This window comes from Rutidosis leptorrhynchoides, chromosome 2 (genome assembly GCF_046630445.1).
Source record: "Rutidosis leptorrhynchoides isolate AG116_Rl617_1_P2 chromosome 2, CSIRO_AGI_Rlap_v1, whole genome shotgun sequence".
Classification (NCBI taxonomy): Eukaryota; Viridiplantae; Streptophyta; class Magnoliopsida; order Asterales; family Asteraceae; genus Rutidosis; species Rutidosis leptorrhynchoides.
Genome location: NC_092334.1, coordinates 467,659,341 through 467,673,627, shown reverse-complemented (window position 1 = coordinate 467,673,627; position 14,287 = coordinate 467,659,341). Strand labels below are relative to the sequence as shown.

Below are 14,287 nucleotides of genomic sequence, written 5' to 3'. Positions count from 1 at the left end.
GAGAGAAAAACAAATAGAACAAGTTAAAATCTCTGATTTCTTTTGTACAATCAAGATTTGGATAACAGATAAATAATTTAAAGTGATTAGGATCACTAACAGAATACATATCAGCTGTATCTATACGTATAGAACCGTATATGCTTAAATAACTGTATATTAAGTTGTATTACCTAAATATATATGTATTTATGTATAGGTGATTTTATATATTCATTTATATATCTATTTATATATTTATGTATATAATTACATATCTGAAATTTATATATAATTATTTGTATTTATATATATATATATCTATCTGTATTTGTATAATTATATAGTAAAGGTGTATATATATATATATATATATATATATATATATATATATATATATATATATATTGAATCATAATACTAAAATAAAAAATAACAATATTAACAAGAGTAATAATAATGATAGCAATAATAAGTTTAACAATAATGATGATAATAATACTATTATTAATAATGATACTATTAATAATACTGATTACAATAATATTAGTAATGACAATATAACATTTTTCATTTATATTCATTTTCATAATAATATAACAATACTAATATAGATATTACTATTGAAAGTAATAGTAATATTACTATAACAATTATAGTTTAATTTTTTTAATTAAATTTATTATATTAAAAATTAATATTATCTGTTATTGATTTTATGATATATATAATAATAACATTTTTGACAATAATTTCTTAATGACAATACTTAATATTAATATTAATAATTCTTAATTTAAATGGTTAAGTTTTTATTATTTCTAATTCCTACATTTATAATTATTTATATGTATATATATATATATATATTTATAGTTATTTGCAACAATTGTCCGTGAATCGTCGAGACTTGGTCGAGGTTGAATGAATGTAAGGACCCAGTTTGATATTTATGAGATTCAACTTAACAACTTTGCTTATCGTGTCGGAAACATATAAGGATTAAAGTTTAAATTTGGTCGGAAATTTCCGGGTCATCACACATAATAATTTTCAAGTTTTTGAATTACCATTTATTTGATGAAACGTGAGATAAAGTCCAAGGTTAAAAGAACGTATGAAATCATTTTAAGGTAAAATGTCGATTTAATTACTCGTCGGTATCCAACATCTAAGTTATTCACACTCCATGTTCTTACTTTCACTTTAAGTAAAATGAAAACTAAAATAGTTATCTTATCGAAGTCACGAGAAAAATATTATAAAGTCTGAATTGAGATTCAAATAGGAATCTCCACTAACCCTTGTCTAGTTCCCGTTAATTGTCACATTTGTTTTTACTTGTAAATAACTTTACCATTTACCGAATATCGTTAAAAAGAATAGATTTCTCAAAACAACATGGACCTCACAATAGAGACTCGTAATCATACAATGTATCTGATAAATCAATCATTTGATATTATCTTCTAATTCCTCCGATAAACATATTGAAACAAATACGTTCATGTAAAATATTATATCTAATACTTTGTTAACGTTTTCAAGTTATAATATATATATATATCTATATATACGTATATATTCCAATCCAATTATAATGGTTTGTGAATCGTCAGGGTTTGGTCAAGGTTAAATGAATGTATGAACATAGTTTTAAAATTTTTGAGATTCAACATTACAGACTTTGCTTATCGTATCGGAAACATATAAAGATTAAAGTTTAAATCTGGTCGAAAATTTCCGGGTTGTCACAGTTTGGTCTAATTGGTGTAAAGTATAATTTGGGTTAAATTGTACTTTGTAGAGTGGGTTTGAATTACCACCCGAAGTGGTAATTGGTTTGTGTCCACTAGGTGTTAAATGGGCGGGTTTTGGCGAGCAAGGTGTGATCACTCGGCTAAGGGATGTTTGTGTCGGATTCTCTTATAGAGAATGTATATCTATGTGTATATTGTGCCTATGTGTGATATAGGTGGTTGCTTGCTCGAATATGAGGACGGAGATCATATTACATGATTTTTTGTGGGCATTCCAAGGTGAGTGGAATAATTATACGTGTATGTATATGATGTATTTACTTGTGCGCTGTGAAATGTGGGTTTAGTCGCGGTGTTAAGACACCACATCTTACGTGACGGGTGGGTTAGTCGCGGTGTTAAAACACCACTCCAGGGTTAATGACATGTGGGTTAGTCGCGGTGTTAAGACACCACATTTGTCGTGATGAGTGGGTTAGTCACGGTGTTTAGACACCACCCATGGATTAGTGCTACGCAGTGTTAAGTACACCAATGGATGTTGTGAACACCGATGGTCTTTCGCGAGTACCATTCCCTGGTACTTATGGTTGACCATGGTTGTGTGATTTTGTATTAGCATATTAAATTGTGAACTATAAGCTATTGGCGATGCTAGCTTATTGTGAATTGCGGATATTTAATTTTTGCACTGTGATTGCATAGTTGTTGAATTGCTAGCTCGTATGCGGTATTTGTGTAAGTGTTTGCAAGTAAATGGATTATATATGTATATGTATAATTATTGCATTCACTAAGCGTAAGCTTACCCCTCGTTGTTGTTACCTTTTTATAGATACCATATGTTAAGGATAAGACTACTAGTTGTTAGATTAGTTGCTTTTGGGTGATTGAGCCCATGAAGGGGTAGCTTTTGGATAATCGGACGTGGTTTGGGGATTTGGTAAATCCCCGGGATTATGCTCTTGGTATCGGGTTGAGTTATTGAGTCTTAACCCGGTTTGTAGCATAAATGAGTCGTAATTACCCACTTGTTGTGTAACAGTTCGACATGTGTCGAATTGAATGTTTTGGATTTAGTCATGTGTTAAACACATGTTTCATTGTATAGTTGTTATTTGAATACGTTAAAACTATTTATGATTAATTTGGAATCAAATGGGGTTAAACGGTTTGGGTCGAAAGAGTATTGTACGTATAACAACGTTGTTTATATATTAAAAAAAAATATGTTCTCGTTTTCGGATTAACGGGTTTGGGTTGTTTCATGTACCGATTGAATTATGTAAACAACAACATACAGTCTGTCAAACATCATAAAGAAACACATTAGAAAGTTATTACAGACAATATATCTACATAGTTATTTGAATACTATGAATTTGGAGGTTTTATGAAGTCTAAAATCATAAATAAACACACTAGATTAAATTTCAAAAGCGGATATGGCTAAGCTATATGTGTTTATTCAAGATTCATGATCGTTAGACCCGTAAATTCCATCAATGGTGGGATGTCTTTCTCTAATAATGGTTGATATCACCCGTTAACATGTTCTTTAACGAAGTGTTTTTGGTCAATCGGAATGACTCGTTTCATTTTGTTACCCAGCCCCGTGATGGGCCCACTTTGCAACTTACACAACCTAAAATAATATATATAAATCAAAACATCACATAATGAAGAACAAAGAAAAATCGTCAATATTTAGCGTTTGTGAGATAAGCCTATACAATATATACAATACCGAATGAACACCAACTCGACCAAATTGCCGCAACTCGTAGTAACTTTTATTAGCGTTTTTCAGACAAGCTTATACAATACATAATGAACACCAACCCGACTATAACCTCCCGTCATAAAATCACATAACGACCAACTTTAACTCGGTCCCACAGTTTGATCATTATCTCTATATGAACATGTTTAAATAAACATTGGATTCATTTTATGAAAAAGGGATTCCCTTAAAAAGAAATCCAACACATTCCACCTAGACCCGATCTCAGGGTGTTACACACAGCCTCTTCATACACATTTCAATCTACACCTTCACCATGAATTCTTGTATATTGTTGATGCCAGACGGGAACTTTTTTGAACATATGAATTGATGCTATTCGAACCTTATATTCTTCTGCAACCTTATCCACTGAAAGAACTAATTACCTCAATATATCAAACCCCTAACATCTCCACATTCAAATTTAGGGAAATCCAGCTTTTTCACTCTTAATAACTACACTTGACCTCTATTAATTCCTTCACCATTGCGCATTCGTTGCATATCATCCGTCAAATATTGTTGTTGCATGATCACTTTATCAATTCGTCCATTGATATGAGTTGCCGCTTGAGTCAACTATGCAATTAAAGTTATGACGACATCAAATATAGTGTCTCATCCTCCATTTACAACATTATTCCTTGTTGATGTCACCATTCCTTCAAATCAGATAATAAACAATCAACTTCTTCAGGAAATCGATCTGATACCAATTGTATAAACTCCTGAATTTTTACATATTGAAGAAGCCCTAGTAATCAACCTGAAAGCTTTAGAGAAAGAATCGAGCCTTGAAATTGATTACAAATGATTGAAATCACAGTTAGAATGAAATTATTAATACAATCTAAAGATTTAGAGATAGGGGAAGAAGATGAGTGTTTCCACACACAATAAATTCATAAACTGCCTAACTTGTTACAAGGTACTGCTACTTAGACTACTAATGGTAACATACTCACGGCCGTAAATGGGTAGTTAATATTTTGTAACAGATTATTGAGCTGTTTACTTATGTCATGTGCACATGCAACATGAAAACTCATAACTAGGGATGGCAATGGATCGGATATGGATCGGGTGGCGCCGTATCCATATCCATATCCATTTAGTTTTTGTTCATCCATATCCATATCCATATCCATTTAGTTACAGGTCATCCGTCCATATCCATATCCAGTGGATTAAGCGGGTTAATGGATATCCAATGGATATAAAAAAAATGTTATAATATTTTCTTATATGCGATTAAAACGAAAATGTAGTATAGCAAAAATAAATATAACATGACATTATTAAATTCTATCTATAAAAATGTGTAAACTTTGTCGAAGATATAACAAAATTTGTTAAATTCATTATAAGACAGATTATAAAAAAATTACATATGAAATTTGTAAGTTTATTTTGTCAGATATACATGTTTTATTGTAATATATTATAATCATTTCATTATAGGGTTGAAAGCAAAATGTAAATCTAACCATACATGAGTTTGTAATAGTAAATATATAAGCATATATCTATATTTTTGTATTTGTATACGTATTTCGGGTTGTAATGGATATATCCATGGATGAAACTTTTCATCCATGTCCATATCCATATCCACTTAGGTTCATCCATATCCGTATCCATATCCATTTAGGTTCATCCATATCCATCACAAAGTGGATGGATCGGGTGGATATCCACCGGGTCGGGTGGCCATTGCCATCCCTACTCATAACACATCATAGGCATGATCCTAGCGTGTTTCTTCTATAATTTGGAGTTATAATAATAAAAGGTTATTAGCTTTGCAGAAAAATTAAGAGGGCATGAATTTCACGTCTTTTAGTACAACGACAACCATTTCGTCGGTAACAAAGCATGGGTAAACCAATAGCCGTTAATAATTATTAATATCATTTAATAATTAAATTAAATTAATGATAGTAATTAATAATTTTTATTAGTGATTAGTACGAGTAATTCATAATTTCATCATTTCATATCATCATAATAATAATAATAATCAATAACGAAAACAAGTGCATAGATAATTTAGATTTAGATAAGTACGATAATTAGATATTAGAAAAAGTAATAATAATAATAATACTCCGTAGATAGATAGCGAAAGAATATATATCAAAGGTTCGGGGGGAACCCAAACCAAAGTAAACCAAGCCACATACGCTTCAAAAGATTATTTTCACTTGTAACTAAGCAACTCGGGCGACCAACTCAGTTTTTTTTTTATAAACTCACTCGCTGCAAAATCATTCACCAGATGGAGAAGACCTCACACAACCAATTTTTAAAACCATACGTTCCCGCCGACGATCATCGCTGCCAATTCGAACTCTACACCATCCCCGCAACCGCCGGTAAGTCATTTCCCCCCTTTTTATAAACCAAACCCTAACCCTAGCTTTCTCAAATTACTTATTTACATATTATTTCTGTATCTATAGGTTGGTTTTCATGGGATAACATTCACGAAACCGAGAAAACTTCACTAAAAGAGTTTTTCAACGGTAATTCGTTCACCAGAAACCCTAGGGTTTACAAAGAGTATCGAGATTTTATTATTTCAAAGTTTAGAGAAGATCCTTCTAGAAGGTTAACGTTTTCGGAAGTTAGGAAATCGTTAGTCGGTGACGTGAATTATCTTCTTAAGGTGTTTAAGTTTCTCGAACAATCGGGATTGATTAATTTCGGCGTTGATTCGTCGGTGATTCGGGATGGTGATTTGGTTGAGGAGGAAGGGAAGTGGAAGGTTAAGGTTGAGGACGGACCACCTCATGGTGTTAGGGTTGTTTCGATTCCTAATTCGTTGAAGGCGGTTACAGTACCGGCTAACGTGAGCTCGAACAATGGATGGAAAACGAATGAGAGCGATTTTAAGATGCCACCACTCTCGTCTTATTCGGATGTTTATCAGGAGTTGATTGAATTGGTGTGTGGGAATTGTAAGGAGCGATGCGAGTCTGGTCATTACGAGTATACTAAGGTAATTTTTAAAACTGTGTTATTTGATGCCTACTGCATTTGCTGCAGGATTGCTAGGACCGTTTATGACTTTAGTAACTTAAAGGGCAAATTACACAGCAGTGTATCCAAATTTACTTTTTTTTTTCTGTAATTGTTTTAAGTAGATAAAGTTCTAATGTATGTATTATGAGGCGGAGGTTCTGATGATGTGACATCAGATACGGTTGCCACGTCGTTCCAAGATTCAGTTACTCGAGGCTAATACGTAGAAAGAACTTTATTTTCAGTTTGATAAATTTAATTGCAAAAACCTTAAAGTTAGATACTTGTAAAGTTAGATACTTGACGGTGCAATTTGCTTTAATTTTATGCAATAGCTGGTTTGTAATTCAACCCGTGGAACAATTGGTTTATTTTTAATGTCTTACATAAACACCTTATGTGAGAAACGCATCTGACTCAGCAGGAAATAACTACGTCATCTAACCTGGATATTGATGATACGGATTTTTATTACAACTGAATATATCAGTATATGTATATAACACGATATCCAAGTACAAATTCTTACCTGCATTAAATATTGAGTAACTTCTTAGTATCTAACGTACACTTGTACATGTCTTGACTGATAGAAGTTTTATTTAACTTAAAGTTATTTTCATTTCCTATAAAGATAATTGATTGGTTATTTTTTAATCATCTCACAGATAGTTGCATGTAAAATTTGGACTCGGTGTAGCCAAATTACTTGTTAACTTTAATCTAATTTATCTGCCTGTTTTAAATTTTAGCTATTTGATTTTACTGTATCAGGATGGAAGTTCCATAATATGTATCAAGTGCTTTAAAGCTGGATCTTATGGAAAGAACAAATCTACTGAGGATTACAAATTTGTCGACGACATTCAGGACAATGCGAGTCGTGCTGTTGTGTGGACTGATGCAGAAACACAACTTCTAGAATCTGTATTGAAGCATGGAGATGACTGGGATCTTGTAGCTCAAAACGTTCAAACTAAGAGTAAACTTGATTGTATTTCAAAACTTATACAGTTACCCTTTGGACAGCTTATGTTAGGACCAACATACGATAGATGTAGAAAGCGAGATACCAATAACATCATAAACAACCAGACACGAGTAAAACGAGACCCTCCGGCACCTCAAGAGACTATAGATAGCGGAAGTCAACATTTCGAAGTTGAAAGCAAAAGTCAACAGAATGGTGATGCTGATATTGAAGAACCCCCACCAAAGAGAATATGCCTTGCACCAATATCAGAATCCAAAAACTCAAAAGTGGAGCAGGTTGATTGCTTTGTACTCATTAACTTTTTTGATTAGTTCACCTACACTATTTTGTGGACTGAATGAGTATTATTTTTTTTGTTGCAGATAGAAAATGGAGATGAACAAGTAGCACCATATGTAGTCGTGTCTGAAGAGATAAGAGAAGACGATAGTCAGAAGACTGGTCGTTCTAACCTGTTTCCGAATATTGGTAGTTCATTGATGCATCAGGTATGCCATTGCTGTGATTTATGATGAAACTGATTGTTGAAATTGTAACGTGTGATAATATTATCCAGTGTTATTAATTACTGATCAATCTGTCATTGATTTCATACTCGTGATAGGTTGCTCGCATCTCTAGTGTGATTGGTCCACATGTTGTAGCTTCTGCAGCAGAAGCTGCTGTTAGTGCACTATGTGACGAAAATGAAATTCCAAAAGAAATATTTGATAGTGAAGAAAATGGCAACGAGACTGAGAGGTTAGATATTCAGATATTTTCATTTCTTGTATATTATAGCTTATGTTTGCAATTAGCGGAATGAATAATGATTGTATATTCTTTTTTCAGGATCGCTCAAGGCAATGTATCAGAGATGGAGGTGCGCCCTAAGGAATCAGGTATTTGCGGGTCGATATTGTATCACTTTGAACCATCATCCTTCATAAAGAGATACTTGTAGGCTTTTTTGTATACATGGGAAACTCTAATTAAGTTTAATTCTGTATTTCTATTTCAACAGAGAAGGGTGTAATACCTTTACCTTTACGGATGAGAGCTACAAGTGCGACGGTGCTTGGTGCTGCAGCTGCGCACGCCAAGTTGTTAGCAATTCAAGAAGATATAGAAGTTGAACGTCTGGTGTCGACCGTAGTTAATACCCAGGTGAGCTACAAATTTCGTGTATTGTATTTCGTCACATCAGCTGAAATTCTAACTTAAATTTCAAGAAACATATAGCACCAGTTTTCATGATAACTTTCCAACTCCCTCTCTCTACTAAAAGTTCTTTTGGTATCTGAAATTAAGAGAGTTTACAGTTATTTCAAGAAAACTGTTGGGTCATTTTCAAGTTAAAATGGCTACATCATCCGTATTGTAGTTACTACAAGTTTACAAATCTTTGTATGACATGCTCGATTCATAGATTATATCAGATAAGTAGCAAAGTAATCATGCTTACACTACATGGTATGCGAAATTTGTAATCTATATGGGGGTGTTTAGAGAGTTGACAAGTTCGATGAACTGTGTGATCTATATCAGATAAGTTGTCTCGTTTATATTATTTTTATCATCTAAATCATTAGTGCATTTGGTATAATCATAAACTATACTATTACAATAATCTGTTAAGTCTCTCTGAATAATGCGAGTTAGGAGGTTGTAACGAACTTGAATGAACCGAGGGAAATTTCAACTTGTTAGAGATTGGGGATGATATGTTAACTTGAACTAGAATTTTTTAGTCAAACGGGTCGATATTGCTACCTGTGGCTGTGGTATTCTCTTCCTGTGCATTTTTACTTTGTTTTTCTAATGAGACTGGTGTTTGTTTTTTTTACATTAAAATAGCTAAAGAAGTTGCAATATAAGATGGAACTATTGAGAGAGGTAGAGGCAATAATGGAAAAAGAGTCCAGTGAGATGATGGAGCTGGAAGAATGGCTGATAACAGAGCGAATGGAGGTTGTTCACAAGGCCATTGATGGTGGGGTAGGTAGATGGAAGGACCATTCGATTGCAAAGTCCCATGTAGAGAATATACTCTAGATTCAAATGTAGTTTAGATCAGTGGTTTCATCTGTTACCTCTAATTGTTTAATCTTGTATGAAAATGTAGAAATTGTATTAACAACAATTTATCTGTAAGCAATTTGAAATAATTAGAATCACTGGTCCTGGGGCCTTATTTTTCACACTTGGTTGGAAGCCCAAGATCCTTGTAAGAGATGAGTTTCAAATCTTGTGATGGTTATGAAAGAGTTTGGAAACGGATACAAATTATTCAGGTTAGGTTGTGTCTATCAAAAATACTACTGATGACCGGAACCAGATTCTTTTTTATAAAAAAAGAAAAAGAAAAAAAGAAGTAAGATTCATATATATATATATAAACTGTTAATGCTGGTGATGATGATGCATAGATGGTTGAACGGATGGTAAAGAAATCCAATGCATACCTCTTATGGATAACTAGAGTTAGATAAATAGGGAGTAATCAATATTTAGTCCGGCTTGCACTAAAAAAACTACTAGATGATTTGACGAGTTGAGTTCACAAAACTTATCTAAAAAAATTGCTAGAGAACTTGTTTTTTTAGTAAAATGAGCTAATCCAGTCGAATGAACCTAAGTTATGTAAAGATTTTGAATGCATTAAACTTTCTCTCTCATTAAACTTTTAAATTATTATGTACGGAGTATAACAATAAAAAAAATTAGCTAATACACTTCTAATCCTTTATTTTTGTAGACACAAATATCAATGGCCGATTTTCCTATATTTTATTATTTTATAAAGTCTTAAGACATCAAAATCAAAAATTATCAAATATTATACAATGTTAATTGAATTTATTTACAAAAGCACTAAATAAAGCTATGATGGAAAATCTTGTACGATCTAATTATTCAACACCTCAAGTATATTTTGTAAGAATAATGTTACAGTACATGTTACTAATACAAATACTCGTATGAAAAACAATAAACAGATGGTGTCGATATTCGACTAATTTAAAACTACAGAAAACTGGAGGGAAAATTAGAAAAAAGCTCCGCCATTGCAGACTTCTACAATGTCCTCCAGGCGTCGTCTGAGAATAATTACTTCCTCCGACGAAGAAGACAATGACGACGATTTACAAGAAGTACAACCACCGCTTCCACCACCACAACAACAACAACACAACGATGATAATGAAGATATCGAATTCGAAACCCTAAACCTTCATAACGTAACCCTAAATCCACAAAACCCTAACAATCCTTCTAATTCCGTCCCAATTGATATCTCCGACGAAGATTTTCTCGACGCTTTCGAAGATCTATCATCTCCACCGCCGCCGCCGCCACCGCCACCACAACAAAGTCAACAAACTACTAATTCTACAGAGTCTTCTGGAACTCATAGTAGTGTTGGTATGAGTGAGCCTTCAGATAATCCTGTTAGTAGGATTTTAGAAGAATTAGGGTTGCGGTTACGTAATGAATGGTTAGATTCATGTATACAGGGTCTTCAGGCTGCCGTCCATGGGTTTTCGAGTTTTGATGATGATAAAAAGGCCAAATTATGTTTTGAAAAGTTTTTGAATTGTGATATGAATTATTGTGGTTCTGGATTGCTTCCGAATAATGTGCATCAAATGCACCTTGTTGATCTCCCTGGTCCTTTTGTGTTACAGGTATTATGTGTTTTGTTACAATTGCTTTTTGCTAGTTTGTATCTATTTTGAAAGTGATTTAAATGTATTCAATTTTAGGTTGATGAGATAGTCAATATTAGTCAACCACTTCGAGACCGTTACAAGAAGGCGAATTGTGGTTTAAAGAGGTGTTTAAAGCTGTCGATGACTGACGGTGTTCAACGAGTGTTTGGCATGGAATATCAGCCTATTAAAGATTTAGAGGCTCTTGCTCCTGCTGGACTCAAGGTTCTTTACACTAGTTTGTTTCTTTCTCAATCATTGACCAAGTTTGTTTCTTGTTTTTAGTCTTTTCAAACAAGAAAGTAAACCAAAGCAGTTTTATCAGCTAAACTGTACCTTGATTTGTTTTCACACTTGTTATGAGTTTATATCTGTAATGAAGTTTTACTGGATAAGTTAGTTATGGTACAGTTGCAATGTTTAAATTGGTGTAGTTGCAAACATACTTTCTTGTTTAAGTAATTACAAAAATTAGCTTGTTACCTAGTCTGTGTCCTTTTTCATTAGCAGGATATTTGGATATGTGTATGATAAGTTTGTTATAATTTGTATAAAGTTTAAGCACATTCTTGTCCTAAACAAACTAAAGTCAGATAATTTTTTGTTTATAGGTTGCTATATCTAATGTAAATGTAAGGCATGGGCTTCTAATGTTAGTTCCTGAAGTTATTCAAGTTTTAGGAGGAGTGGTTGAGGAGCTGGACGAAGCACGACAAAGGCTTGTTAATGAAGTCAATAAGCCTCCAAGGGGCAAAAGGTATTATGTTTTATATGGCTAATCTACTCATTCTTTAAACTGTTCACACTTTGACTCTTTGAGCAAATTGTTTGATTGTTTTTACATGCATTTTTTCCTGACACATGATAATTATTTTCGTGAATTGTTCTATTTAGAACAAGATCAGGAGTTGTCCCCCCTTTAGCAACTAGAGCTACTCGTGCTGCGTGGCCGACTGACAATACAGATGTTTCACAACCCTCAATTAACCCTAATTCTCAAAGGGCAACCCCAATGCAGGTAGATGACCGAGGTACGTATTTAGATTTTCATCCATAAATTAGGTAAATGGCACAAAAAGATACCTGAAATAACCCTACTTATAGTGTTTATAGCTTTACCACACATTCATGTACTGTAGGTCCCGCACCTGCGTCTGTTAATAGAAGAGTGTCCTCAAATTCTGCAATTCCAGTTCACAGGGAACCTGCTGCACACAACCAACCAATAACTGAAGTTGATTCTTCTTTTTCCACTCGTAGGGGGAATATTGAACCCTTTCCATCTACGTCTACAACAAATTCTGCAACTCCTGTTTACATGGAGCCTGCAACACATAACCCACCAAGAACCGAACCCGATTCTTCCTTTTCGGCTCGTAGGGAGAATATACAACCCGTTCCCATACACAGGGAACCTACAACACATAACCCAACAAGAAACAAAGTGAATTCATCCTTTTCCACCAGTGGGGAAACTAATGAACCTTTACCATCTACGTCTACAACAAATTCTGCAATTCCCGTTACAACAGAGAGCTCTGTTAATTTGTTTACAGAACAAAATGCTCCATTTGAAACCCCGTTACGTGGTAGAGAAGAAGTTTCTGGTCCGATCCACATGGAATCACATGTATCTCTTTCCGATGATGAAGATGTCGAAATGGCGGCTGCTGATGAACGTCACCATTCATTGAGTAAAAGCAATGAAAGCCCTTTCACGTATCTGTCCAGCTTGTCTTTAAAATGGTCTTCGTTACAGGATAAAACGTCTCATGTTGAGGGTAAAATTAAGGTGATATGATTTTATCATTTTCTTCATTGAGTGTTGTTTTGTTTTGATATGTTGCTGATTTTGGGAAAACTTTTAGTGTATTGTGACCGGAGTAAAGGGATTCCAGTTTAAGGGAAGAAGCACGTACATGCTTCAAGTGTATGTAGATGACGGTAGCCTGATATCTGAGATACTTGTTGATCATAATGTAAGTTTCGTTGTGTTACTTTGATTTCGTTCGATAAGTATTTAATTGATGCGAATATGTGAATATTCAGGTTGTACAGCAAAGGATAGGGTATTCTCCTGAGGAGGTTAATACTGCTCTGTCTTCTTCAGATTCAAAGAGGGTTCAAGACATGAAGAATACAGTGAATCAGTTCCAAGTTTATTTAGTCAACTTTGAGGTCTATAATTAAGCCATTCTTTTAAATATATTTTGTTGAAATAAGAAATAAACGAATTGTATTTCTGGAGTCTTTTTATTTAGTTATCTTACGGGTCATGTATGCTGCATTCACAGGGAACGATGGTTGTGCTGATGAATGGAGTTTCGAGTCTTCCAGTTGCTGTAGAAATGGTGCAGGGTTGTTCTGTATCAGATGCATGGTTGCTTCTTAAGAGACTCAAGTCTAGTAATGCAGAGTCTCAAGCGTCTCAATGTCCACCCTTGGATCCAATTCTTTTATCACCTTAAATCCATCCTAGACGTTTAAGTTATAGCTGCAATTGAGATATATTAACTGAAACAAAGCAACATTATGGTTTTGTCTAGTTTCTGTTTTCATCTGCACAGTTTTCTCCGACCTTTAATTCGTTTTCGTACCAACATTATGGTAAATAGTAGTTTTAGTATTTTATGTTAGATGGTGAATAGCGACTATATAAGGTTTTATGATATATTTATTATTGATCATGATCATGTTGTAGTAATGTTTCTTTGATAAATTTTGGATTTAATAGAATATATAACTCAATTTCATATTTAACGAAATTATCCGTATAAGAAACGGATAAAGTTTTTGTCGTTCAAACTATCATTTCAAAATTCAGTGTTAACAGTTATATATGCAAGTGAATTAACTATATTATCATTTTTAACCTAACCAGGCTAGTTTTATTAGTTGTGTTCAAATAGATCATATGATCTATATGTTGATGTTGAGGTTTGTATCATTTGTAATTCAATTCAATTCAAGTTGGTCTTCGAATATCTTTCATTTATTTAAATTTCTGTTATATGAAAAAAAAAAAAAAACATTAAGAAATACTGTATAAGTT

At 33.4% G+C, this 14,287-nt stretch overlaps 2 protein-coding genes across 2 annotated transcripts; both read left to right on the top strand.

Annotated features, from left to right (window-relative positions):
- Window positions 1–5,698: 5,698 nt before the first annotated feature.
- On the top strand, window positions 5,699–9,790 carry LOC139892573 (SWI/SNF complex subunit SWI3A-like). Its single transcript, XM_071875686.1, has 8 exons — window positions 5,699–5,900; window positions 5,988–6,526; window positions 7,324–7,818; window positions 7,906–8,031; window positions 8,148–8,284; window positions 8,375–8,424; window positions 8,547–8,689; window positions 9,380–9,790. The coding sequence occupies exons 1-8, from the start codon at window positions 5,804–5,806 to the stop codon at window positions 9,575–9,577; spliced, it is 1,785 nt and encodes a 594-aa protein (XP_071731787.1). The 5' UTR covers window positions 5,699–5,803; the 3' UTR covers window positions 9,578–9,790.
- Window positions 9,791–10,605: 815 nt separating this feature from the next.
- LOC139892572 (recQ-mediated genome instability protein 1-like) lies at window positions 10,606–13,808 on the top strand. The gene is made up of 8 exons (XM_071875685.1): window positions 10,606–11,211; window positions 11,290–11,460; window positions 11,847–11,992; window positions 12,130–12,266; window positions 12,375–13,027; window positions 13,104–13,214; window positions 13,285–13,413; window positions 13,530–13,808. Exons 1-8 carry the CDS (start codon window positions 10,606–10,608, stop codon window positions 13,701–13,703), a joined length of 2,127 nt encoding a protein of 708 aa, XP_071731786.1. The 3' UTR covers window positions 13,704–13,808.
- The last annotated feature ends 479 nt before the right edge of the window (window positions 13,809–14,287 follow it).

Excerpts from the sequence above, each read along its gene's own strand:
- LOC139892573 (XM_071875686.1), top strand. The coding sequence starts at position 5,804 with ATGGAGAAGACCTCACACAACCAATTTTTAAAACCATACGTTCCCGCC. Across the intron at positions 6,527-7,323 it reads GTCATTACGAGTATACTAAG|GATGGAAGTTCCATAATATG; the intron begins GTAATTTTTAAA and ends TTACTGTATCAG. Across the intron at positions 7,819-7,905 it reads AAAACTCAAAAGTGGAGCAG|ATAGAAAATGGAGATGAACA; the intron begins GTTGATTGCTTT and ends TTTTTGTTGCAG.
- LOC139892572 (XM_071875685.1), top strand. The coding sequence starts at position 10,606 with ATGTCCTCCAGGCGTCGTCTGAGAATAATTACTTCCTCCGACGAAGAA. Across the intron at positions 11,212-11,289 it reads CTGGTCCTTTTGTGTTACAG|GTTGATGAGATAGTCAATAT; the intron begins GTATTATGTGTT and ends ATTCAATTTTAG. Across the intron at positions 13,215-13,284 it reads AGATACTTGTTGATCATAAT|GTTGTACAGCAAAGGATAGG; the intron begins GTAAGTTTCGTT and ends GTGAATATTCAG.